Source organism: Aspergillus clavatus, genomic scaffold (genome assembly GCF_000002715.2).
Source record: "Aspergillus clavatus NRRL 1 1099423829806 genomic scaffold, whole genome shotgun sequence".
Classification (NCBI taxonomy): Eukaryota; Fungi; Ascomycota; class Eurotiomycetes; order Eurotiales; family Aspergillaceae; genus Aspergillus; species Aspergillus clavatus.
This window is the reverse complement of record NW_001517093.1, coordinates 451,398-475,727: the sequence shown is the minus strand read 5'-3', so window position 1 is coordinate 475,727 and position 24,330 is coordinate 451,398. Positions and strand designations below refer to the sequence as shown.

Here is a 24,330-nt window from a genome sequence, read left to right as displayed (position 1 = left end):
GTGAATTGATACAGATTGATACAGATTGATACCGACTACAGGGGTACTGTGAGAGAAAGAATTTTTGGTGCTATGCCAAGAGGGTGGGACCTTGGATACGTTGGAGAACCGTAGGTAGTAGGTACTCGGTACCTAGTTCTAGAAGATAGATTGATGGAGTATGGAAGACAAGGCCTACACTGTAATACTAAAAAGGAAGAGGGATGGAAGAGACTAAGAGAGATAAGCAGTGAAGATGACCGGATGATTGGCTGGAAGTGAATACTATGATAAGCAGTGCTTGGCGTTCAGGCAGAGATACCTACTACAGTACCTGGGTACATACACAGTACTATGTAGTAGTCTGAGAGTCAGGGACTCAGGGTGGTATTGGCGAGTATCACAATTACCTACATCGTACTCTGTAGTACCTATTCTTGGCATTATCTCATTATCTCATTATCTCATCGTCTGTTCGGTTTCATAAATCCCGCAAAGCTTAAGGTGTTATGACCTCGAGACGACGAGGCTACAAGACTACAAGACTACGACGACGAGGCTGCAAAGGACAAACTACACAGTTGAAAGTCCACTGAAAATAAGGTACAGGACATAGTGTGCTCACGTGGACATTGCCAAGTCCGCCAAGAGTGGAGCCTCAGGCCGGTCCAAGCGGGGTTTCGCTTTGCGTCGGTTGTGCAACACTGATGACTAAGTCGTCTATTGTTCGAGTCCCTTTTTACGTTACTTTAACGACTTCACAGTCCCAAATAATGTGACCACCGAGACGGAGGTGTATTGTTTTCATTATTCAAGTTACAGAGCACAAGTAAGAGCAAAAGGAAGAGAAGTTATCTCATATCAGGATCAGATCAGATCACCAGCGACTCTCGAGGTCCTCTTTCGTCCTCTGCCTAACAGTGCCTAGACACAGCAATGTAACCTCATAACACCATCCACCGGACGGAGTAAGCTGTAAGCTGTCAGCACAGATCGAGAGAGATAACCACTCCATAGTCCAGACACTGCCAACTACGTTAATCTCTAGTGTCAACAGCCTCGTACGAGCTGGGCACCCCGCCAAGCCCAATCCGCTGTCCCAGTAAGTTCAGAGGCGTAGACAAGGCTCAGTCCAAGGGCAAAGATCGTCACATCTGCCGCTGAACGCTCGGCTGAAATCACTTTGCAAGTTGCAAGTTGCAACTCTGTGGCAAGCTCTATCGGTCTGTCTATCATCTGAGGAGATTCTCCACGCGAGATTGTCCTACTGTCTGGGGTTGCTCCATTCTTCCGTGGCTGGTGAATATTCACTGTTCCCTTCTTCTTCTCTTCTCTTCTCTTCTCTTCACTTCATCCTTTTCTTCTCTCCTTCTTCTCTTCTCTTCTCTTCTCTTCACTCCATCCTTTTCTTCTCTTCTCTTCTCCTCTCTTCTCTTCCTTCCTTCCTTCATCCTCATAAATCCACCACCCCAGCTTCATCTCAGCCCCAACTTCCACCCAACAGAGCACACAACAGCATGGGGTACGCAGAGGAGGGCCTCTCCTCGGAGCTGCCGGTCAAGCATGAAATGTCCAACGATGTCAAGGCTGCCGAAGAAGGTGTCATCACCGAAGAGCATCATGTCGAACTTCAGCGTGCCCTCAAATCTCGTCACATCACCATGATCGGTACGAGTGCACACCATATCTGATAGACAAAAAAAAACAACAGCACTGACTCTGATGACTATGATGACAGCCATCGGTGGTGCCATTGGTACTGGTCTCATTATCGGAACTGGAGGCGCTCTGGCAAAGTAAGTTTCTCTTGATTTCCACAATGCTACAAACATAGCTAACAAGTTTCTAGGGCTGGTGTACGTTGAAAAACCCCCCTCCTGAGAAAGGAAGAGATTGTACTGACTCTCTTCAGCCCGGTGCAATCCTCATCTCGTACTCGTTCGTCGGTTTCATCGTCTACCTCGTCATGTGTGGTCTGGGAGAAATGGCCACCTGGTTGCCCATGCCCTCTGGTTTCACCGGTTATGCCGTTCGTTTCTGTGACCCGGCTCTAGGATTCGCCATCGGTTGGACGTAAGTGGAAACCCCCCCTCGGCAGAAAGCTTCCTAAACACACAACCGTGCTGAGACCAACCGGCAGATACTGGTTCAAATACATTATCGTGACGCCCAATCAATTGACAGCCGGCGCCCTGGTCATATCGTTCTGGATCGACACCACCCGGGTCAATGCCGGGGTGTGGATCACCGTCTTCCTCGTGCTGATCGTCTGCATCAACTACTTTGGCGTGCGCTTCTTTGGCGAGTTCGAATTCTGGCTGTCCTCGTTCAAGGTCGTCGTCATCGTCGGGCTCATCCTGCTGTCCTTCATCTTGATGCTGGGCGGCGGGCCCGACCATGACCGCAAGGGGTTCCGCTACTGGAAGAGCCCCGGCGCCTTCAACTGGTACATCGAGGAATCCGCCGCGGGCCGCTTCTACGCCTTCTGGGCCACCATGGTGTCGGCCACCTTCGCCTACCTGGGCACCGAGCTGGTCGGCGTGACCGTCGGTGAAGCGCAGAACCCGCGCAAGACGATCCCGCGCGCCATCAAGCTGACCTTCTACCGCATCCTCTTCTTCTACGTGATCAGCGTGCTCCTCGTCGGCACCCTCGTCCCCTACAACTCGCCCAAGCTCATCTTCGCCACCAAGCAGTCCAGCTCGGCCGCCGCGTCGCCCTTCGTCGTCGCCATCGAGCTGGCCGGCATCCCCGTCCTCCCGCACATCCTCAACGCCTGCATCCTCCTCTTCGTCTTCTCCGCCGCCAACTCCGACCTCTACATCGCCACCCGGACCATCTACGGCCTCGCCCGCGAAGGCAAGGCCCCCGCCATCTTCGCCCGCACCGACCGCCGCGGCGTCCCCATCTACGCCCTCGCCATCTCCGCCACCATCGCCTGCCTCGCCTACATGAACGTCTCCAGCGACTCCAAGACCGTCTTCGCCTACTTCGTCGACCTCGTCACCATCTTCGGCCTCCTCACCTGGATCTCCCTCCTCGTCACCCACATCCACTTCGTCCGCGCCCGCAAGGCCCAGCACGTCCCCGACGCCGACCTCGCCTACCGCGCCCCCTTCGGCGCCGCCGGCTCCTACTTCGCCCTCGTCTTCTGCTGCATCATCGCCCTCACCAAGAGCTACGACGTCTTCACCCACAACCCCAAATGGGGCCGCTTCAACTACAAGACCTTCATCACCGCCTACCTCGGCATCCCCCTCTACCTCATGCTCATCTTCGGCTACAAGCTCGTCACCCGCTGCAAGGGCGTCGACCCCGCCGAGGCCGACCTGTGGTCGGGCAAGGAGGAGATCGATCGCGAGGAAGCCGAGTTTCTGGCCCGCAAGGCAATGGAGGAGCCGCATAACCCGCGCGGCAACTGGTTCTATAACACGTTTGTGGCGTGGTTGTTCTAGTTGTAGAGTCTCTTGCCGGGTTTGTTTTTTTTGTTTTGTTTTGTTTTTTTCTTTTCCCTTTTGTTTTGTTTTGTTTCCTTGCTTGCTTGCTTGCTGCTGGTGGGGGTTGTTTTTTTTTTTTTTTCTTATGATATGATTGATGGATGTGGTGTGGTTCCTTTGCCCCTGTTTCTCGCAAGGGATTTGGGGGGGGGGAGGGTTCTGTTCGATATGATATGAAAGCTCACGGATGCTCTCTAGAGTCGTCGATGTACATAGTCAATTACGATGAAAGATGATTCTGATTCTATACGTGCCAGATGCCCAATTTGTATTTTGTATTTTGTACTTGGTATTTGTACTCGTCTTCCAAAACGGAGAACACACATACACCCACCCACCCCATTTCATGATTCATTAATGCATACAAGGTCACAAATTCAAATCTACAAAGGCATTCACCGCCGGAACTCCCACCCATGCTCGTCCCACTCCTCGTCCTCGTCCTCGTTCTCGTTCTCGTCTTCCGTTTGATCGGCGGCCGCAGCTACCTCTCCCCCCTCCGGTTGATGAAGAGTCTGCTGCGCCTCTACCACCCCCTCCGGCTCCGTCGCCATCGCCGCCTCCCAGTCCAGGTGGTCCAGATGCGCCGCCGCATCGCCCAGCAGGAATTTCCCGAACGTCAGGACGACGTTGTAGATTTCGCGGCCGGTGGGCACGATGTACTCCGCGGGCAGCAGGAAACCGTAGCTGCCGCGGTCGCGCAGCTTGATCTGGTAGGCGTAGTTGGTGTGCAGCTGGTGATAGAACCAGTCGAGGGCGCTGCCACCGGAGCTGCCGGGGTTGGTTTGCACGTGTGGCGTGGACTTGGACACGGTGATGCCCTCGCAGGCGGAGGTGACGTCGTAGACCTCGTGGGTGGTCAGGCGGATGACCTTGGCGAGGCCCATGGCGAGCTCCTCGAGGCTCTCGAGCGTGGGCGGCACGGCAGAGCACGAGTACGAGTACGGGTAGAGGATCTGCTGTGAGTAGGCGTGGAGGTCGAGGAAGCCGACGATGGTGGCGTTGGCGGACTGGGTCTGGGCGAGCGCCCACTGCGCCAGCTGCTGGGCCTCGGTGCCGTCGAAGGGCGCATCACCCGCGTACGTCTCCGAGCATGGGTTGGTGCGCGTGCGCTCGCCGTCCCACTCGAAGGCCCAGGCGCGGTCCAGGTCGATGCCCGGACAGAAGCGCAGGCTCGTCGGCTGCCGGTTCTTGCGCCACAGCCGGTCCGACTCCCACGTGTAGGCGTAGCCGTCCGGGTTCAGCGTCGGCACCAGCACCCAGTCGTAGTCCTCCAGCAGGCGCGTGACCTCGGGCGACTTGCCGTACCGCGCGATCAGCTGGTACGCGACGTAGGTGACGGTCGACGTGCTGATCCATTCGCGCGCGTGGCTACCACCGACAATTAGGATGGTTTTGCGCGGGCGCGCCGGCTCGGGGTCCGCCTCGCGCACCCCGAGGCGGAGCGCGGGAATCTCGCGGCCTTCGTACGACACCCCGACACTGATTTTCTCCACGTGCGACGAGAACATCGATGCCATCAGCCGCATCCAGGGCACAATGACGGAGAGGGGCTGGTAGTCGCGGAAGAAGAGGTCGCCCAATTGAGCGGACTGCCGCACCGTCGGCATGAACCCGGATTGATCCCCCACTCCAGCGGAGCGTCGAGTCGGATACGACGCATGGATCATTTCGGCCAGGTCATCAATCAGCGGCGTATAGGCGGTGCGCAGCGAGTCGGGCAAGAGGCCCAGTAGCGAGGAGATCTTATCGAACCATCCACAATTAGTACATTACTGCGGATATTCACCGGGGGAGGCGGTAATATCAAGACTCACCACTTCCTCGGCTAAACGGATATCCACAAACTCGGGCGTCGAAGCCCACACGTCCAGGAAGAGAATCTCGCTCGCTTCTGCCAATGCCTCTGCGTCCTGAGCACTGCCTGGATAGAAGCGAAGGACGACATCGCTGCCGTACCGAGCCAGGGCTTGCGAGGGAGGACGGTCTCGCGAGGAGCTGTGAGAGGAGGAGTGTGGGTGAGAGCATGATTTAGAGATCCCCCAGATAGACTCAATGACCCAGTCCCGTAGCCGAGTCCATGGTCGTCGGGAGTCCTGTGACGGAGATGGCGCCGAGAGCAAGTGGATGGGTTCAATGGGCGGCGGAGGAGTGATACTAGAGCCTGCGGGGACGGCGGAAACCAGACCAACACCCACCGAGGCGACCAGGACGAGCAGAACAGAGAGTAGGAGACGCATGCTGGATCAAGATGGGAGACCACGACTAGTCTGTCATTGTTCCTGTTGGATTTGGAGATTCCTGGGGGGGGGGAGAAGAACAAGATAAGCTGATAACAAGGGGATGGGGGAAGGCCACAGCACAGCCTGCTACTGTTGGATGGAAGGCAAATTTCGGCCTGGCTGGTGCCTCAGGCAGAACAGAACATTCCAAGCACCGCCATGTTTCCTGATTCGGTATAGTGCTAGGTCTCGTCTCTCTCGGGGTACATTACACAGTATGATTGCATATTGGCATGTTCTTCTTCGTGAGCATCAAAAGGATGTCTTTTATTATATCCGTCTCTTGATCAATTCTGTCTTGAAGTTCGTATTCATGCCTTATTATTGCACTCCTACATGATGCTTAGCAAATTCGTCGTACCCTGAAGTTCTGAACTCGATGTAGTTACTCCACCAGGGCCATATATCTTGCATGAAGCCTTGCATATCTATTTGAACGCCTTGCATCCTCCTTAGTCTGATATCTACGGAGTACATAGCTTGCGAGTCTATTGAAATGATTTATGCGAGTTGCCTCTACTAGTATCACTAAATCACTATACTAGTCACTACTATATAGTATATATACCCCACAGGCCCAGCCTCGTAGGTCCCACTGCTGGGCTCAACAAGGTTTAGCCTCAACACCGGAGACGGAAATAGAAGCTGAGCCTGACAGCCTAGGAGCCTAGGAGCCTAGGAGCCTCGGAGCCTCAGGCCTGCGCCCGCCGGCATGGTCTGAACGAGGTACTCAACGAGGGACGCAACACCGTCCCAGTCCCTGTCTGCAGAGTGCATAGAGATCAGGTTGCCTGTTTGGACGCGGAGATAAATCAATGTGACTCTGACCTATCGGACTAAATGTCACAGCGCCATGCTTGCACCTTTGATAATCTGACATTTGACAGGACTTCTGGACTTTATTCCGTCGTTGTCTTTCCTTAGGCAGAACAATTCTAGCCATGTCACGTGATGCACTCCAACAACCATGTGTGTAGATGACGCAGCTGGATCCAGACTGAACGGTGGTGCAGGCGATATCTACAAAGTAGTGACAGGAATAGAGTCCCCTCCTCCCCTGGATGTCTTGGATATAGATAGCTCCGGAGTGAATTTATTTATTTATTTTTTTTTTTTTCCCTTTGATTGATGGTTGGGACCTGGCGCATCGAGGGGGATCATTTCCCAGGCATCCAGGCCGAATATAGTGACGACACGGGGTTTCATCTCAGACAGGGGGAAAAGGCCTCTTCCCCCCTCTAGATAGATCCATACATGTTCTAATTGATCGTCTTCCTTCTTCTCTTCTGCTGCTACATATTCTTCTTCTTCTTCTTCTTCTTCCACACGTGTTGTCGTGGACCCCGTCCGTCAGAAATCCATCATTCTGCCAGGATCCAGACCCAACAGCCCATTTCCCTTTCCACCATCCTCTTCATCCTCACTTCCTCCCACTCATCAACTATCTAGTCGTCCAACGCTCAGATCTCTTCACTACTACTCCGTACTACTACGACTACTACGACTACGACTATTACTACCATCATCATAGTCAATCCTCGTCATCTCCTTTTGCGTTCCTCGTCGCAGGGATCAGAAATTGCCCCTCTCTTCTTCTCCTTCCTCCCTCCCCTCCCCCAAGAACACAGCGAAAAAAAAAAAAAAAAGGTCCGCCCACGCATCTTCCCTTCGCTCTGCTTGGCATCTCCAGCTTGGTCTTGGTCCGTCCGCATATCAAGCTTATGAACAGCTCATCTCTTTTCCAAAATCTTTCCCCGGCAATGTAAGGGTTGCATCGACTCTACTCAGCTGCCGCTCTTTTGTTCCCTTCGACTATCAGGTCGCTCTGTGTTGATTGACTTGCCCTACCGTCTCTCCTACCCCTTCCACACCCCCCCCCCCTTTTTTTTTTTACAAGCTCCCGACGAACTCGCTCTTCGACTTTTGACACAAAGTCCCGTTCCGGTCATTTCTTGATTCTCAACGAGGATTTTACTTTTTTCCCGTGCTACTACAGATCGTCCGCTATGTTGATTGGTCGTCTTTGATGGTTATCACGCCTTCTCTCCCACCCCCAGGAACTGTCCCAATACGGATCACCTTTTGAAATACGTCGGGGACCCCTTGACAACTCGTCTTCCCGAATATCCCTGGTCGCAGCGGGTCGATTGTTTGAAATCGTGGGGGAAAACAAAAAATTGTCGAATGGGTCGCTTCAATCGATTGCGCAGCAGAATCACATAGACACCCCATCCAGCCATGCATTGGAAAGGGTTGCGACTGGGCGCTTTCGACAGCAATGATTCCAAGCGACGCAGCTTCGTCGAGCCTCAGGCGTTGTCCCGTCGGAGCGAACATTTGCCTCGTCCGACCCTCTCCACAACCAACCTGACATCCAGACACTCGGAATCGGCGCCCCGGTCCCCTCTTCTGACCGGTCCAGAGCACGAGGACGACCATGGACCGGAGGATCATGACGCCGGAAACAACGAGACACCACGGTCGTCGCAGACGCCGATAGGCAGCATACACTCCAAGAAGAACCATTTCGGTGCGGCGTTGGTGCCAGATGAGGGTTCACATTGGCGCAGAAATCGGTTCAGTTTTATGAGACTCCGTCATGCATCGGATCCACAGCTGTCCAAGTCCTACGCCAAGGGAGAGGATGTGCCTCCGGTACCTCCCTTGCCTCCGCGTGAGTCTTCTGTTTGATGGTTGTCTGTTTGTTGCTTGCTCTATCCTTGCTAAGTGCTGACAATTCGGCGCTTGCCTTCCCCATCTCCAGCTCCCACCATCATCACAACCGCACCCACAAGCCATGAACTCAATGAGCCCGTCAAGAAGAAGCCCAAGTTTAAGATCCTCGCCGGAGCCAAGAAGGGCCATCCGGAAGGAGCCCCCAGCAGCACGAGCTCCCAGCAAAATAGTCCCACGGTAAAGTCCCGCCATGAACCCCAGGGTTCGGCGGGATCCTATACCACCGATGCGACTCTGTCCACATCGAAGATGAGTGGGGAAGAACCGGGTCGTCTGTCGACTACGTCAATCCGCAGCGGGGGCCGTGACCCGGGCACGGAATCTCAGCGCTCCTCCGTTGCAGACGCCCGGTGCTCCGAATCCTCCCGCTCAGATCAGAGTTCCGGGGACCACGGAGGATACCATACCCATTCTCCGCACGAGGGCGCCGGATCCGAAACGAAGCGCTTTCGCATGCCACGCCTGAAACGCAATCGCGCTCCCCTATTTCCCTTGCCGCCTCGCCCAACCGGTGCCTCGACGATGAATGGGCACGGCCAGGATTCGCAAATGTCCAGAGCCATCCCAACCGATCCGGGGACAAGCTTCGATATTCCCGAAGAGAGAGATCAAGACCGCGTGTCGCCGCTTCCATCCCCGTCTCGCTCGTCTGCCGCCCTTGCTTCTCCAGGCTTTCCGCTCCTGAGGAATGACTCGGCCAACTCAGCCAATTCTGCCCGGTCGACCCCGTCAATTCGAAGTCGAACCCGACCAAAGACCCGGCCGCGCTCGTCGACGCTGGATTCCCTGGCTAATATCCGGGATGCCGGGCAACGATCACCTCCGCCCCTCGTCTCTTCCGGACGAACGTCCACTTCCACGAGCGGACGCAAGAGCTTCGGCGATATCTTCAGCATCTCGCAGCGACTCAGGCAGAATTCGGAGCCGCCCATCGTGCGGAACGGGTCTCCGGGTCTGCGAGGTTCAGACACTCCGGTTCGCAAGCTGTCCTATCCCGAACGTGACGAGAACGACACGCCGGCAACCTATTTGTCTCGCTTGGAAGAAACTATTCCGAAGAGCGCGATTGCTGGTGTGCTGTGCCAGTCGAATGAGGATTTCTACAAGACCGCGCTGCGAAGGTACATGCGGCGATTTATATTCTTCGGAGACCCTATCGATATGGCCATTCGAAAGCTCCTGATGGGAGCCGAGCTGCCGAAAGAAACCCAGCAGATTGATCGCTTTCTGCAAAGCTTTGCTAATCGCTATCATGAGTGCAATCCGGGGATCTTCGCTTCTCCTGGTATGTATCCATCTCACGATGCCGGTTGCTCGCTCTGTTATCTCATCGTTGACTGACACCTCGGATTAGACCAGGCCTATTTCATCGCCTTCTCGATCTTGATCTTACACACAGATGTATTCAACAAGAACAACAAGCGCAAGATGCAGAAGCCAGACTACGTTCGCAATACTCGTGGTGAAGGCATATCGGACGACATTCTGGAATGCATCTACGAAAACATCGCTTATACCCCTTTTATTCACATCGAAGACACACCCCCCAACGGTCGCCAGCTTGCAAAGCCTCGGCGACCCTTGTTCAAGACAGCTAGTTCGGAGCATCTAGCTCGCGTCGCCAGGGAACCGGTGGATCCGTACACTCTCATCATGGACGGAAAGCTCGAGTCCTTGCGGCCAAGTCTCAAAGACGTGATGAACCTGGAAGACCCTTATCAGTTCCAAGGGCCAATGGGTTTACCTGATATCGACAACCTGCATCGGGCATTCACTAAATCCGGCATCCTGCAGATTGTGTCCCCCCGGTCACGTCCCGATGCATTCATGCCATCCAGCATTGATAATCCGGCCGCCGATTCGAATCCCGGTCTGGTGGACATCAAGGTGGCCAAGGTCGGCCTTCTCTGGCGGAAAGATCCAAAGAAGAAGAGGGCCCGATCTCCGTGGCAGGAGTGGGGTGCCTTGCTTACGCTCTCTCAACTGTACTTCTTCAGAGATATCAATTGGATCAAAGCCCTGATGGCTCAGCATGACGCTCATCAGAAGGAGGGACGCCGTCGCGCGGTAATTTTCAAACCGCCCCTCACCGAGTTCAAGCCTGATTGCATGATGTCCACCGAAGATGCCGTGGCACTAGTGGACTCGAGTTATAAAAAGCACAAGAACGCCTTTCTCTTCGTCCGCCATAATGCCTTGGAAGAGGTGTTCTTGGCCAACTCCGAAGATGAGATGAACGACTGGCTGGCCAAAATCAATTACGCGGCCACCTTCCGGACGAACGGCGTTCGCGCTCAAGGCATGATAGTCACTAACTACGATGCTCAGCGCAATCGAATGAGCCGCAAAGCCTCTGTGACGTCCGGCAGCTCTCACCTTTCTACCGACCGGGAGCCTCCCTCCCCCAATCCGGACACCGCCGTGGCTGCGGAGTTGGTCATGGCTCGTAGAGAGCTCATGCGACAGAAGGTCCGCGAAGCGAACGAGAAGCTCGTTGTGAGCCAAAAGCAGCTGGACGACCTCCTGCGGAATGCGAGACACCTGCAGGTCTTGACACCGGTGACCTCGAGGGCTCGAGAACAGGTCATCATGGCTGCAGGGCGCATGGCTGCCAAACTCAAATGGGTCAGACAAGATCTCTGGCGGTACAAGTGCTACCGAGAGGTGCTCCTCCGTGATCTCGGTGAGCGGGACGAAGAAGCGAAATCTCTCGCGGAGCAGAGATCCCTTCACCTTTCGATACCCGCTCGCAACCCATCTATCTCCGAAACGGGAACTCCATCCCAGCCGCTGGTGGATGAGATGCCATCCCCCACTCACGTCACTTCTCCACAGCTTCCGGCTGACGAGCCCTCATCTGTTCATCGTGTCCCGTCATCGCAGGCTCTTTCTGCCGATATTCGGAGACCAAGCATGCCGATCTCAGTGACCTCCTCAGACCTCACAGGGCGCGTCGGACGGCGCTTTTCCGTGGACACTCTCAAGGACCGCGCACAGTCGCATTCCCCTCGTCCGGCAAACCGTCTCCAGCGCGAGCCCTCTGTACTCAGCGCGGCTAGCAAGATGGATGTCTCCAGTCTTGGCTCCCGGACCTCCAAGCTACCCTCGCCCATTAGCATCGACGATAATGAGGAGCGTCTTCTTCGCGACACCGGGCTGCTAGGGCTGAACACCTCCCCGCTTGCGCGCCGAACCTCGGTCGCAACTCATGACAAAGATGGTGAACAGGAGGAGGATGTCGTGGAATCCGGTCAAGGTGAACACATGAATCGAGTACGCCGCAGCTTCCACCGGACGCTCCGCGATTCTCACCAAGGACATCATCTTCCACGGGGCAAGAAACCGCGGGACTCAATTTCCAGCATGGCGGCAGCTGAGGACGATCAAGACAACAAGGAGGGCGAAGGTCTGTCTCGGAAGACACCGAGTTTCACCGTCCACGGAAAGAAGGCGTCGATTGTGACGTTCGGGTCCGAGTGGCAGAACATGACCCCGGAAGAACGCCTCAAGCTGCGCAAACCTACACCGTCCGAAGAGCCCCGGGCGTCTGAGCCGGCGATCTTCAGCAGTGGGGAGTCGATAGTCTCGGACCCGTCGAATGCGGCGAAACCACCATCGTTGCGGAGCGCAAGCATTACCACAGGCCTAAGCTCGCGTGGTCTTACAGACAGCGACGGCCCCCCGGATATGACTGGCCCAGTTGATGCCGAAGACCGGAAGTCCAAGAGTGAGAATGTTCTTGATCTCGGCTCTCATATTCCGCCAGTGGACATCGCCACATTAGCTGCGTCTTCCACCGAAGCGGTTGCAGGGTCGTCCACTGTCCCCTTAGATCAACGGTCATCTTATTCGGCACCGGTCAACGATGCCGCCGTGAAGGACAACTCACCGCAGAAAATCCAGTCTAGCTCACCCGAGCAGGCTGTGAACGCCTAAAGAGCAAGCCCTCTCGACTAAAAGATAGACTTGAGTGCGTTTTTTTTTACGACCTTTTATACCCCGATACATTTTTTTTTTGTCTCCTTTTTTTTTCTTCTACCAAAATTTACTTGTTTCTGGCGTCTCTGTCTTACAGCGTTCCCTGGAAGAGCTTCCACCATTGTCGTCTGCAAAAAGCCTCTTGCATTGATTTAGAAGATCGATTCCCAATCTCCTCGGCAACGAATGGCACGAAACGGAAGCCTCTTGTCTTTTTCGCTATCTGAAAAATCAACTATGCCACCTTTCCTCTACTCGTTCGAGTTGACTTGATAGACTTCATTTGGGCGGTCCTTGCACTGTTCATGTTCTTTTCATACATCTTCCAAGTTGCGGCTCAGTCGCGGGCAACAGCGTTACTTGGGTTTGCTTCTTTTCGAGTGCAGTTGTGGTACGCGAATGCCATCTGGTTGGCAAGGACACATTTTGGCAGGTCTAAGGAAAATCCACGGCATGATCTTGTCTTTTCTTTGAGGCAGAAGATTCGATTCAAGATGTACTATGTAACGTAAACCCATTTGGATCTATCTATGTAAATGGGCTGGGCTGTACTACTTGCTAGAGTCCAGTCTACGCAGCGAACGAAAGAAATCATATAAACAGAATACTCCCACTTCACCTAGAGTCATGAGAGATATCTACCTTGCACAGGTGGATACGAGTTTAAGTTCTTCTTCACCTTTTCTTTCATCTTTCACAGCTCAGGTGTTTTCGTCTCGGCGTTGTTCTTTCTCTCTTTTCCTCAACTTTCACTTCTTTGTTTTGTTTTGATTTTTTTTTTAATTCGTTTTTCTTGTTCTCTCACTCTCCTACTTCTTCTTAGTCTCTATCCTGCTACTTGGATTTTGGTCTTTTATGTATTTATTTCACTGTGAGCTGTGCTAGCACACTTCTTCTTCTTCTTCTTCTTTCTCTCTTCTTTCTTTCTTAGCGGTTCATGAAGAGGACAGACCCGGAGAGAAGTCAAGACAAGACAAGACAAGACAAAAGTGTAAGCCTCACTTTTCCCTGCCTATCTCCACTTGAGAGAAATCCTATCTTGTCTTTTGTCTTGTAAGCTGAAGCTGAGGAATTTCTGCAGGCTCTCTCTGTTAGCTTTAGCTTTTGTTTTATGAGGGTGATTCATTCAGCGAGAGGTGTTATACTGAGGAGGGTTTTTGGGGGGGGGGGTGACGGTGGATAGATAGGATCTCTGTGAGTGCCCTTTTGACTCTTTTTGTTTTTTTTTAACTTTTCTTCCTTTCCTCTTGACCTCTTGACCCTGTGATGGTGTGCTGATGATCACTCCACTGGGTTTTTCTCTTGCAGATGTGACGATGGGCTTAGGTTACGCACTGTCACGTGAGATGGCGTTAGTGAAGCCGGTCATCCTGCAGTGCCTGGAGCATGCAAGTGAGTTGCTACTGGTGTTAGTGGTGGTGATACTCAGTGAGAAGATATTGATTTGGGGTCTAGAACGCTGTGGTGATTCGGAGGTGGAGGCTGAGGCTGAGGCTGAGACTGAGGCTGCTGAGGGAATCGATCTGGTCGGCGGTCCGCTTGCTCTGCCTGCGCCGCTACCTGGAGAACCCGATGCGGCGCTCTCCGCGCATACGTACGAGCATGCGGTCAGGAAAAAAGCGATCAGTAAGGACCTCGGGTATGGCTTGGTCGCGACGGAGGACATCCCCGCCGGCAGCGTCATCTTCGCGGACCGGGTCGCCTGCATCGGGGCCGAGGAGCTGGCGCGCTGGAAGACGCCGGAGGCGGGGAACAAGCTCGTCGCCGCGAAGGTCAAGGCGATGGGCGAGGAGTGGCACCGTGCATTCCTGGCGCTGCCGAATCACCAGCCGCGGGTTGGGAACGAGTATGCCCAGATCTGGAGGCGCTATCAGATGGTCGCGGTGCGGAAGCGGGCCAGAGTCATGGTCGTGGGGCCAAAGATGGGGCTTGTCAACCACTCGTGCATGCCGAATGCGTTTCTCTACTACGCGCTGCGGTTCCCGAAGAATAAACGAGGCGAGGAGGATAAGAGCAAGCAGCCGACCATCGGACGCGCGGTGGTGCGTGCCTCGGTGGATATCAAGCCGGGGGACGAGATCACGATCTCTTACTTCTACCCTAAGGGCGAGCATAGCGTACGGCAGCTGATGTCCAGCATGTACTGCCAGTTCTGGTGCTACTGTCCGCAGTGTAGCCAGCCGGGTCCCGAGATCGAAAAGATGCTGGAGAGATACTACCAGCTCCAACTTATCTTCGAAGACGCAGATATTGTGTACAAACGACCGGCAGTGGCGTACAAGACAGCCTATAGCCTAATCAAGCTATTCAAGGATCTCAAGGTCAACGATCCTCGGGTGATTCAGCCCTGGATCTTCTGCGCGATGATCGCAGGCTTCAATTCGGACCTGGGTCGTGCTCTGCAATTCCTCATCAAGGCGCACACGTTGATCTTGCAATTACAATGCCCTAATGGCCATCTTTATGACAGGGTCAGCTGCTGGATGCAGACGATTGCTCTTATGCCTGGTTTCGGCGCAACCACGCGCGGTCTATCGAGTATGACGGATGGTTATCACATGGCCAGGGATCGAGAGCACTTCCACGATGTGCTGTTCATGCTCGACGCGGAGCCCGACGAATACATCCGGCTGCACCGCTACCGGCGTCTCCCTGATTGCCAGGTGAAAGAGGGTGAGAGCCGATTCGCCGTTCGCTTTGATGCAGAAGACATGAGCCGCAAGAGGTTTGAGGATGAGGAACCAGACCCTGTCAAGATCAAGCCATGGTGGGTGATCCCTGAAGGTGACCGAGCCACAGAGCAGAATGCGAAACCACAGAAGAAGAAAAAAGGCAGTCAGGAAGGAAAAGAACAACGCCAAAGGAAGAGAGCGGTCAACAAGATTCCGAAGCCACGGAACCCCGATTGCATTGAGCCTGAAAAGGACTTCTTGGATATCTGCCGCGAGCTACTGACAGAATTCCTGGCCGAGGAGAGGAAGAAGAAAGAGCAGACGAAGAACCAGGAAGAACAGGAGGATCCCGAGGGCCAGCAGGAGGATGCCAATCGGCCGGGAGTAAGGCGTCAAGGAGTACGCCTCCAGGGTCTGAGAGGAAGGCTGAAGCCGAACCTTCAGATAAGCCTGCCTTTTCACCAGCGAGTTCATCAACCCATGGTGCAACCTATGATACAGCCTATGGTACAGCCCACCATGCGGAAGGGGCCAGCAAAGAAAGCCGTCGTGGTCAATAAGGCTCCTGTTTCCTCCTTCAAGTTGGAGGAGTCTGCTACTTTGGAGATGTAGTTTAATTTTTCGTTTCTGAGATATTCAACCCTTGGAGTATGATGGCCCTATTGGATGAGTGAGCGTCGACGATGGAGATGAAGCTGAAGTGACGATAGAATGCGATGCGATGCGGAGAAACAGAAGAGATGGGGATGATTATGTCATGGCGTCTTCTTCTTCTGCTCGACTGTAGAGCTTCATTTCTATCGCGTTTTCCCCGTCTTCCCTCTCGACTTTTTTTCCCCTTCAATTTTCAGGCCTTCTTTTCTTTTCTGTATGTGTGTATACGGATCAATCATAGAAATACAAATACCGTCTCTTGAAACAAACTGATACACTCTCCATACTCATACCCACAACAGCAACAACAATCCACCCCCAACGATCAATGCCCCGATAGCATCAACCGCACCAGAACACGCAGTCACCCAAACCACCATGGCGCACTCAAAACGCAACACCTCCCTTCCCCACTTCACATCCTACGAACGGGGTCTCCTCCGCTCCAGCTGGGGCACCCAGCGCGGCGTCATCAGCCGCGACTCATTCCTCCCGTTCGGCTCCTGCCGACTCTGCCTCCAGCCCGCCCGCAGCCCCGTCGTCGCCTGCGCCACGAACGGCGACCTCTTCTGTCGCGAATGCGCCATCAGCGACCTCCTCGCCCAGCGGCAGGAGATCAAGCGACTCGAGCGCGAACGCGAGGAGGCGAAGAAACGCCTCGCGGAAGATGAGGAGCGCACGCTCGAGGAGGCGCGGCGGAGGGAGCTCCGCGAGTTCGAGCTCGTGAGCATGGGGTTGGAAGCGGCGAAGAACGACCACAAGGCCAAGGGGGGCGCGAATGGGGGCGAGAATCACCGGAAACGCAAGGCCGAGGAGGCCGAGGAGGCGTTGGCGGCGTTCAAGGCGCGCGAGATCGAGGTCGATGGGAAGCGGAAGAAGATCTTCGAGCTGGATGAGAAGGAGATGGCGCGGGTGGCGCGGGAGGAGCAGGAGCGTCTGAAGCGGGAGCTGAAGCGGGAAAAGGTTCTCTCTCTATGCCTGGGGGGCGATTTCACTTGAACTTTGCTTTGCTTTTTTTTTTCTACTGCGCGGACTGCCGAGCGTATCTCTCTAACCACGATTCTAGTCGGAGGCGAGCAAATCCGCGCTCCCCTCGTTCTGGGTCCCTTCGCTGACCCCGACGACCGATCCCAACGAAATCGCCGCGAACAAGGTCGTCAAGATGACGCCCATCTGTCCCGGCTCGACGGACGAGAACCGCCACGGCTACTCGCTCAAATCGCTGGTCGAGGTGCATTTCACAGAGGAGAAGGCGACGGACGGGACCGTCGCGCGGATCTGTCCCAGCTGCAAGAAGAATCTCAGTAACGGGCTCAAGGCAATGCGTACGTTTACATCTTCACCCTGGGCGCTGGCCTTTTCCAGCACAATGCTTCCGGCTAACCTAACCCCCTCCGGGTCCAGTAACAAAACCCTGCGGGCACGTTATCTGCCAACCGTGCGTCGCCAAGTTCATGACACCGCATGATGTGCCGGACCCGCATGCCAGTAAGGAGGAGCAGGAGCGGACGGCGGCGCTGCACGGCTTGATTCTCTGCTACGTGTGTGAAACGGACATTACGCCCCGGAATCCCAAGGCCGAGGCAGACGAGAACGGGGCTAGAAATGGGAATGGGAAGAAGTCCAAGAAGAAGGACAAGGACCCCGGCATTCGGCCGGGATTGGTGCCGGTCAGTTCGGAGGGAACGGGGTTTGCAGGGCGTGGGGGGAATGTCGCGACCAAAGCTGGTGTTGCCTTTCAATGTTGAGAGGGTCTACCGGCTCTTGGTTTCGGGATATGTACTTGTATAGTCGTATCAACGTCTTATTCACTAGACTAGATAATCTCCAAGACAGGTACGATCTGAGTCCCCTGGTGCACAACCCTAGAAAACGCCAGAGCGACCAGACAAAAAAAAAAAGGAAGAAGAAAAAGAGATAGTTACACCTAAAAATAGAATGATACACACGAAGACCCTTGAGAGAAAATGCGCCGACTAACCCAACTACGCCCGGTTCTTGGCGTTGTTGAACTCCCGCACCACGATATCACACTTGATCTCCTGGCACAGACGCTTCCGCCGACTAGGCTCCAGCTTCGAGGCAAATTCCAGCCCGCTGGCCCGCTCGACAACCTCGAGGGGCACCTCGAACTCAGCCAGCCGTTTGTCATTGGGGATACGAGCGTTGGGAAGCACGAACGCGCCAAGTGATACCTTGCTGCTCGGGCTACCGGTGCCGTCCTCGGCGTAGATCACCTTGTAGAAGTGCGTAGGCACGGCCACATTAGGGGGGTTGCCGATGACCTCGTAGGAGACACGCCATTTGCCGTCCGGATCGCGATGGGGCAGGTACAGCGGGCCCGTGACGATGCGGACGGAGGGGTACCGCTTCGTTAGATTGCGGCCGAAATCCTCAAAGTGCGCCCAGTAGTCGCGGTTGAAGCCCTCGCCAACCTGGGGACACATGTTGGAGAGGCCAAAGGTGCCGTCCATCGCGTCCTGGGACCATTTGGCATCCGCGGCAGGCACCTGGTGGCCGCGGTCGTAGCCAGAGCGGAAGTAGTCGGATAGTCTTGCGCGGAAGGCAGCGGGGATGTTGGTATCTTCGACGAAGGTGCTGTGTTTGCGGTCTGCGTTCTTGAGCGAGAGCGAGTAGGGGGTGATGTGCTCGGCGACCCAGGCGGGATTACGGGTGCGACGATCGTAGGCACCGGTTAGGGGAACGGCGGTGATGGTGTCTGCGACTGGGCCCGGGAAGCCATATTGGTAGATTCCGGAGGGGTCCACGGGGGAGCCCGCGTCGGGTTTGCCGATGGGAGTGTTGGCGAGAGAGGGCGGAGGGATAGCGGTGGGAGGTGTGGTCACAGCGGGTTGAGAGGGAGGAGGGAGTTGCTTCTGCTGTTGCTGTTGCTGTTGCTGTTGCTGCGGTCGAGAGGAAGACGGAGAGGAATAGAGGAGAGCGGTGATCCCGGCACCAGTAGCAGCACTGGCGGCAGCAATGGCAGCAATGGTAGCTTTCGACATGATGGCAGCTGATGTGAAGAAACGAAGAGAGAGAGGAATGGACTGATGAAGTATGGGGAGACGCAAGGAACCTCACTCCCAACTGGTGAAGACAAGAATGGGGAACGGGGGGGGGGAGGGGGAAGAGGTAAGGGATCAGCACAAGGCGTGTAGAGCGAGCACAGCGATGGAAAAAAACAAAAGATTCCCGAAGAAGGAAAAGATGAAGTGAAAGCTGCAGCCAATCAGAGAGTCGACGGAGTGTACTCTGTATTGAGAGAGAGAGAGAGAGAGAGAGAAAGTTGAAGAACAGGTCAGCGAAGAAGACGAGGTTGATCTTTGATACTACTCCTCCTCTTGAGGAAGACAGAATCAACGGTGTCAGCTGGTATCACACAGAATAACACAGAATACATCCAGATGATCGAGTATCCTGTCCTACGCGGAGACTCGAGACAGCGTCAACTGGCCATCAGCCGATATCCTATCCTCCGAGGACTTAGGACTACCGGTTTCACACTTGTCTCATGGACTCAGGAAACCCCCAATAAGATCAGCAGCAATGAGAGTCCATCAATACCACCGATCTCGAATAATCCATCATCCCACGCCTGTTGACTCGCTGAGATGGCGGTGACAGTGCGGACCTTGGGAGCAAATGGCGGCATTATATAGAGTCATGAGGACGAGAGAGAGAGAGAGAAAGCAAGACAGAAAAGGAGATCTGCAAGCAGGACGAACTAATTCCAAATGATGATAATGATAATGATGATGATGAACACCAATATCCTGGATTGTTGAAGCTATCCAGCAAGACCGGAGAAACGAAAGAAGACGGTGGTTTCTCTCTTTTGACTTTTGACATCACTTCCTCTTCCATTCTTTCTTTCTTTCTCGCCATCCACACCCGCCCATCGTTCTGTTCTTCCCCGACGACAGAACCATCACCCCCCCAATCATGGCGGATAGCAGCGATCTTCGTGGCTGGTTGATGAGCGGAGTGTCTGGAATAGGTCAGTGGCTCTGATTTCATGGATTGAAGCCCGAATTCTCCTAACGGACGGTCAATAATAGCCTGTGTGCTTGGTTCCTCGGTCATCTGCATCGATGTACTCTTGCGCCAGTGCTCTAGCCGCAAGAATTTCCAGATCGTCAACAACAATGGCTTCCTCTCGGCTTCATTATGCCTGAGTGCGGGTGTCCTGGTAAGTAAATTCACTCCGATCAATCGTCACTATCATTCATGACCTTCCCGGACCAAAACGCTGATCTTCGAAGCTCTTCACCTCCCTCTACAGCATGCTCCCCACCTCCAAGCAGTACCTCACTCGAGCAGGATTTTCGCCCCGCGCCGCGGCCTATACTCTGATCGGACTATTCCTGGCCGGTGTAATCGTCATTCGGTTGATCTCGACCCTCATTCATCGGCATATCCCCTCCCATGTGGTCGATTGTGCCCACACCCACGAGCCTGAGACCGACCCAGAGCGCGGGGAAGTCGGACAGGAACCGCAACCGGCACCTCCCCCCCAGACCAACGGCAATCATGAACGGACACCGCTCCTGCAGCAACAAACCGCTCGCTCTTGGAAATCGACCCCCGGTGCCGTCGAGCGACCGGCGCTAGAGCCGTTGCGCTCTCGTCTGACTCGACGCCTCAATCGCCTCGTGGGTGGCGTCAAGCCGCGCTGTGATGACTATGGCCCGTGCTATGGCTTTTCGCAAACCTGTGGGCGCGAATGCTCCAAGACGCTCACGCCGCACATTCCTACGTCTACTGACGAGTCTCAGCGGCCGGCGCTGCCCACGCATCACACCATTGGCGCGCAATTAGACTCGGAACGACCGGCGTTTGGGGAGAACAACAGCCATCAGGCTTTCGCTCCGTCGCATGACTCGATTGAGGACTACACCGGGCGTTTGGAAATTGGCGATGCACAAACCCATCAGAGCAGCGCATCTTCTTCACGCACCCGGCTCCAGGAATATGCATGCAAACCGACGGAGGATCAGAACGAGTCGACCAAGCCTGCTCCCGCAGCGCCCCCCCAACACCATCACCACGTCCCCCAAAACGCTTTCCTGTCAATTGGCCTGCAGACGTCCCTGGCGATCGCCCTCCACAAGCTCCCCGAGGGATTCATCACCTACGCCACCAACCACGCCAGCCCCTCCCTCGGTATGGCTGTCTTTGTCGCCCTCTTCATCCACAACATCAGCGAAGGTTTCGCCATGGCTCTGCCACTGTATCTGGCCCTCCACTCCCGCTGGAAGGCCATGTTCTGGTCCAGCTTGCTGGGCGGTGTCAGTCAGCCCGCCGGCGCCGGTCTGGCCGCGCTCTGGTTCTGGGGCGCGGAGAAGGCTGGTCACGGCGGCGCGGATACCGGTCCCTCCTGGGCCGTCTACGGAGGCATGTTCGCCGCGACTGCCGGCGTGATGACCTCCGTCGGCCTGCAGCTGTTCAGTGAAGGGCTAGGATTGACGCATCACCGCGGGCTCGGAATCTGGTTCGCGATCGCGGGCATGGGTCTGATGGGGTTGAGCTTTGCTTTGACGGCTTGATTTGATTTTGGGTGGCTCTTTGCGATGGATAGGCGTTGGCGTTTCATTCCTTCCCCCCCCTTCTCCCCTTTTTCTTGGACTTCTCATCCGTAAATGTGCATCATTGCATTGTGCCTGGGCCAGGCATCCGTAGAAAAGGCATTGTGATTATCTTTGACGACTGTATCTGCAGTTATGAGTTACGAGTTGTTCCATGTTTTTTTTACTCAGTCTGGACATAACCACAGGATAGAATGCATCCACCTGGTCCGACGCTTGGGTCCTTCCAGTGTGTGGTTTAATATATCTCTCTCTCTCTCAGGATTGCATTTTCATCTCCAGCTCAAACCCATGTATACTAACTACACGCCGCTAACTCGCTTGATATCGTATAACCTTGCACGGACATCTTCCATGTAACAACGACCAAAACGCCATGAAAATGCCAGATGGAAAAAAACTCCAATAAGTTCGCATACAACGACAAAGAAAGAAAGAAGGATCAGGGCCCGTTCTTGCCGGCCTGCTCCCTCTCCCGCTTTCTCGCCAGATACCGCTCCTTCGCACTCATCACATCGCCCTCCGTCTTGCGGCTGCGGCTGCGGTCCGCGATTTCCTTTTGCCGCGCCGCTTCGGCCTCGGCCTCCCGCCGCGCCTGCTCCTCCAGCTGCGCGGCGATCATCTCCGTCTGCCGGGCGCGCTGGCCCGCCCGCGCGGCCTGCTGCCCGGAGTCCAGCCGCGATCGGGACGCCGCCGCGCGAGCAGCAGCCGCAGCCGCAGCGGTCTCCGCGGCGGCGGACGGCTTCGGCTTGGGCGCGACGTTCAGACCGGCCGACAGCAGCTGGCGCTTGTCGACGATTTGGCCCTCCTCGTTGATGGCGATATGCGCGCCCTTGGCATTGAGCTCTGCGGCAATCTGCGCCTCGCTCTTCTCGCGCTTCTCCTCCGCCCCCGCCTCCGCCGCCTCCTCCTCCCGGGCTGCCTCGCCCGCCTCGCCCGCCTGCACCCGCCGCGCCGCCTCCTCCGCCGCCTTCACCACCTCCTCGTGCCGCTTCTCGTCCCGCGACAGCATGTCCCGATAGAAGCCGACCAACCCCGCCCCGCCGCTCTGCTTGCGGCGCTCCTCCTCGCGCCGCTCGCGCTCCGCCTCCTCGGCCTCTACCCGCCGCAGCTCCTCCTGCTGCGCCTTGTACGCAGACGTCACGAACTTCTCCTTATCGGCGAATTCGTCGCCCTCGGCTTCGCGCTCCCGCGCGAGCAGCCGGTCGCGCGCGCGCAGCTGGTCGCGTTTGCGGATCTCCGCGCTGCGCAGCAGCGAGGTCATGTACCGCGGCACAGCACTAGCGCCTGTCTCGGCGGTCGCCGCCTTCTTCTTCGTCTGTGCGTGCAGGCTGTCGTAGACAGCGTCGTAGGAGTAGATGGAGGGATCGAGCTGTTGGGCGTCCTCGGCGTGTTTCCTGCTGCTGCGGAGGGCGGAGAGGTTTGTGAAGTCGCTGCCCTTGTTCTTGGCGGGGTTGAGGCCGAGTGGCATTGGCGGTGCGTCCTGTTCGTCGCCGTCTTCGTCTTCGGCAGCGAAGATCGAGTTCTTGATTAGGGGCTTGATGTTGGGTTTGCCGGTGGGGGCGCCTGGGGGTGGTTTTCGCTTTGCGGGGGGTTGTGTGGGTGCGGGTTTGGCGGGGTGGGAGGATTCGTCTAGTCCGCCGAGGGTTGAGATCTCGATGGCGCTGGTGCTGGCAGCTTTGTGGTCATCGCCTTCCGAGTCGGAGTCGAAGATCGTCTTTTTGCGTTTCTGGGACCCTGGGGGTCCGAGTCTCTGGCTAAGCGGTTTCTTGGTTGGCAGGTTGAGCCCGTAGGAGAGCTTGGGGGGTGGCATTCTGGCGATGACGGCCAATGCGTTTCCAGGATCTGGTCTATATAGGTTGTCCAGAGGAGCCGATGTGATGCGATGTGCAGCGTAGCGATCAGATGTTGAAGTTGAAAGAGATGAATGAGTTCATCCAATCGGTTATCTTATCAGCCACGTGATTTTCCACGGCTCCAAGCTACAGGGCAGGGGATCCAAGACTGGCAAAACAACAATCTATCGGAGTGTTCACCACAGCCGATCTCGCACTCTTTTACGCTGTGGCCTGTTCAATTCGTTGATACAATCGATCAAATCAACAATGTCCTACTACTTCACAATCCTCTCCCCCACAGATGCCCCGCTCTTCAATCTCGCCTTCGGCACCTCCAAAGGCGGCGGAGATGGCATCGCCCGATTCCGCTTCCCAGACACAGCCCAGTACATGAACCAATTCATCATCCACTCGAGTCTCGACATCGTCGAGGAAGCCCAATGGATGAACGGCAACATGTATGCATCTCCCGCTTCCCGCTTCGAATCCAGAGCCCAAGACATCTAACTAACAAAGAGCTTAGGTATCTCAAGCACATCGATACCTACCCCCCAGCCTCAGCGTACATCTCCGCCTTCCTCACCCCGTCCGGCACCCGCTTCCTGCTCCTCCACCAGCCGCCCCAGCTTCCATCGGCAGGCAGCACGGGCTCCGGCTCCTCGCTGCTGGGCTCGTCCTTCTCCGTGGGCGGGGGCAGCTCCACGCGGGCCTCTAGCAGCTCGATTGCGGCGAATCCGACCGCGCCGCAGACCGAGGAGGCCGTGCGCCAGTTTATGAACGAGGTGTATGAGAATTACATCAAGACGGCGATGAATCCGTTCTATCGACAGGGAATGGAGATCCGGAGTCCTGTGTTTCGGGCGAGGGTTGCTGCGGCTGGGAAGAAGTGGTTGTGAGCGTGAGCTTATATGGTTTGATGTTTGTCTTTTTTTTTTGTTTTTTTTCTTCCCCCCAGAGACGCTTCCTCCTTTTGTGACCTTCCTTTTTGGTGTTATATCTTCAAAAGGAGTCCAGATCTGGTTGCGCTTGAAGGGTTGCTAAGCGTGGTGTTGGGGCGTGGTCTATTTCCTACTAGTGGAGTTTTGATTATACCATACGGCACTGAAATT

At 55.4% G+C, this 24,330-nt stretch overlaps 9 protein-coding genes across 9 annotated transcripts, besides 18 other annotated features; 6 read left to right on the top strand and 3 right to left on the bottom strand.

The window, feature by feature from the left end:
• Positions 1-5: 5 nt before the first annotated feature.
• Positions 6-32: a microsatellite.
• Positions 33-421: 389 nt separating this feature from the next.
• Positions 422-447: a microsatellite.
• An 845-nt stretch (positions 448-1,292) lies between these two features.
• Positions 1,293-1,416: a microsatellite.
• Positions 1,298-1,428: a microsatellite.
• A 68-nt stretch (positions 1,429-1,496) lies between these two features.
• On the top strand, positions 1,497-3,434 carry ACLA_080650 (dicarboxylic amino acid permease agtA; the record flags this gene model as incomplete). The annotated part of the gene is made up of 4 exons (XM_001267806.1): positions 1,497-1,647; positions 1,718-1,775; positions 1,870-2,052; positions 2,120-3,434. The coding sequence occupies 4 exons, from the start codon at positions 1,497-1,499 to the stop codon at positions 3,432-3,434; spliced, it is 1,707 nt and encodes a 568-aa protein (XP_001267807.1).
• A 20-nt stretch (positions 3,435-3,454) lies between these two features.
• Positions 3,455-3,510: a microsatellite.
• Positions 3,456-3,510: a microsatellite.
• Positions 3,511-3,871: 361 nt separating this feature from the next.
• Positions 3,872-5,716, bottom strand: ACLA_080640 (M14 family metallopeptidase; the record flags this gene model as incomplete). Its single annotated transcript, XM_001267805.1, has 2 exons — positions 3,872-5,221; positions 5,294-5,716. The coding sequence occupies 2 exons, from the start codon at positions 5,714-5,716 to the stop codon at positions 3,872-3,874; spliced, it is 1,773 nt and encodes a 590-aa protein (XP_001267806.1).
• Positions 5,717-6,415: 699 nt separating this feature from the next.
• Positions 6,416-6,451: a microsatellite.
• A 582-nt stretch (positions 6,452-7,033) lies between these two features.
• Positions 7,034-7,081: a microsatellite.
• A 149-nt stretch (positions 7,082-7,230) lies between these two features.
• Positions 7,231-7,278: a microsatellite.
• A 718-nt stretch (positions 7,279-7,996) lies between these two features.
• ACLA_080630 (Arf family guanine nucleotide exchange factor SYT1) lies at positions 7,997-12,430 on the top strand (the record flags this gene model as incomplete). The annotated part of the gene is made up of 3 exons (XM_001267804.1): positions 7,997-8,432; positions 8,523-9,779; positions 9,849-12,430. The coding sequence occupies 3 exons, from the start codon at positions 7,997-7,999 to the stop codon at positions 12,428-12,430; spliced, it is 4,275 nt and encodes a 1,424-aa protein (XP_001267805.1).
• Positions 12,431-13,361: 931 nt separating this feature from the next.
• Positions 13,362-13,393: a microsatellite.
• Positions 13,394-13,428: 35 nt separating this feature from the next.
• Positions 13,429-13,459: a microsatellite.
• Positions 13,460-13,818: 359 nt separating this feature from the next.
• ACLA_080620 (SET domain-containing protein) lies at positions 13,819-15,756 on the top strand (the record flags this gene model as incomplete). Its single annotated transcript, XM_001267803.1, has 2 exons — positions 13,819-13,864; positions 13,928-15,756. The coding sequence occupies 2 exons, from the start codon at positions 13,819-13,821 to the stop codon at positions 15,754-15,756; spliced, it is 1,875 nt and encodes a 624-aa protein (XP_001267804.1).
• Positions 13,952-13,981: a microsatellite.
• Positions 15,757-16,176: 420 nt separating the features above from the next.
• On the top strand, positions 16,177-17,546 carry ACLA_080610 (putative RING finger domain protein; the record flags this gene model as incomplete). The annotated part of the gene is made up of 3 exons (XM_001267802.1): positions 16,177-16,761; positions 16,865-17,123; positions 17,203-17,546. 3 exons carry the CDS (start codon positions 16,177-16,179, stop codon positions 17,544-17,546), a joined length of 1,188 nt encoding a protein of 395 aa, XP_001267803.1.
• Positions 17,547-17,783: 237 nt separating this feature from the next.
• Positions 17,784-18,803, bottom strand: ACLA_080600 (DNA/RNA non-specific endonuclease; the record flags this gene model as incomplete). The annotated part of the gene is made up of 1 exon (XM_001267801.1): positions 17,784-18,803. The coding sequence occupies one exon, from the start codon at positions 18,801-18,803 to the stop codon at positions 17,784-17,786; it is 1,020 nt and encodes a 339-aa protein (XP_001267802.1).
• Positions 18,677-18,704: a microsatellite.
• A 254-nt stretch (positions 18,804-19,057) lies between the features above and the next one.
• Positions 19,058-19,084: a microsatellite.
• Positions 19,085-19,532: 448 nt separating this feature from the next.
• Positions 19,533-19,560: a microsatellite.
• Positions 19,561-19,740: 180 nt separating this feature from the next.
• Positions 19,741-21,344, top strand: ACLA_080590 (Zn(2+) transporter ZRT3; the record flags this gene model as incomplete). Its single annotated transcript, XM_001267800.1, has 3 exons — positions 19,741-19,795; positions 19,857-19,987; positions 20,061-21,344. 3 exons carry the CDS (start codon positions 19,741-19,743, stop codon positions 21,342-21,344), a joined length of 1,470 nt encoding a protein of 489 aa, XP_001267801.1.
• Positions 21,345-21,825: 481 nt separating this feature from the next.
• On the bottom strand, positions 21,826-23,196 carry ACLA_080580 (splicing regulator NSRP1-like domain-containing protein; the record flags this gene model as incomplete). The annotated part of the gene is made up of 1 exon (XM_001267799.1): positions 21,826-23,196. The coding sequence occupies one exon, from the start codon at positions 23,194-23,196 to the stop codon at positions 21,826-21,828; it is 1,371 nt and encodes a 456-aa protein (XP_001267800.1).
• Positions 22,296-22,473: a microsatellite.
• Positions 22,575-22,611: a microsatellite.
• Positions 22,740-23,147: a mobile genetic element.
• Positions 23,197-23,488: 292 nt separating the features above from the next.
• ACLA_080570 (TRAPP subunit TRS20) lies at positions 23,489-24,117 on the top strand (the record flags this gene model as incomplete). Its single annotated transcript, XM_001267798.1, has 2 exons — positions 23,489-23,679; positions 23,745-24,117. 2 exons carry the CDS (start codon positions 23,489-23,491, stop codon positions 24,115-24,117), a joined length of 564 nt encoding a protein of 187 aa, XP_001267799.1.
• Between the last annotated feature and the right edge of the window lie 213 nt (positions 24,118-24,330).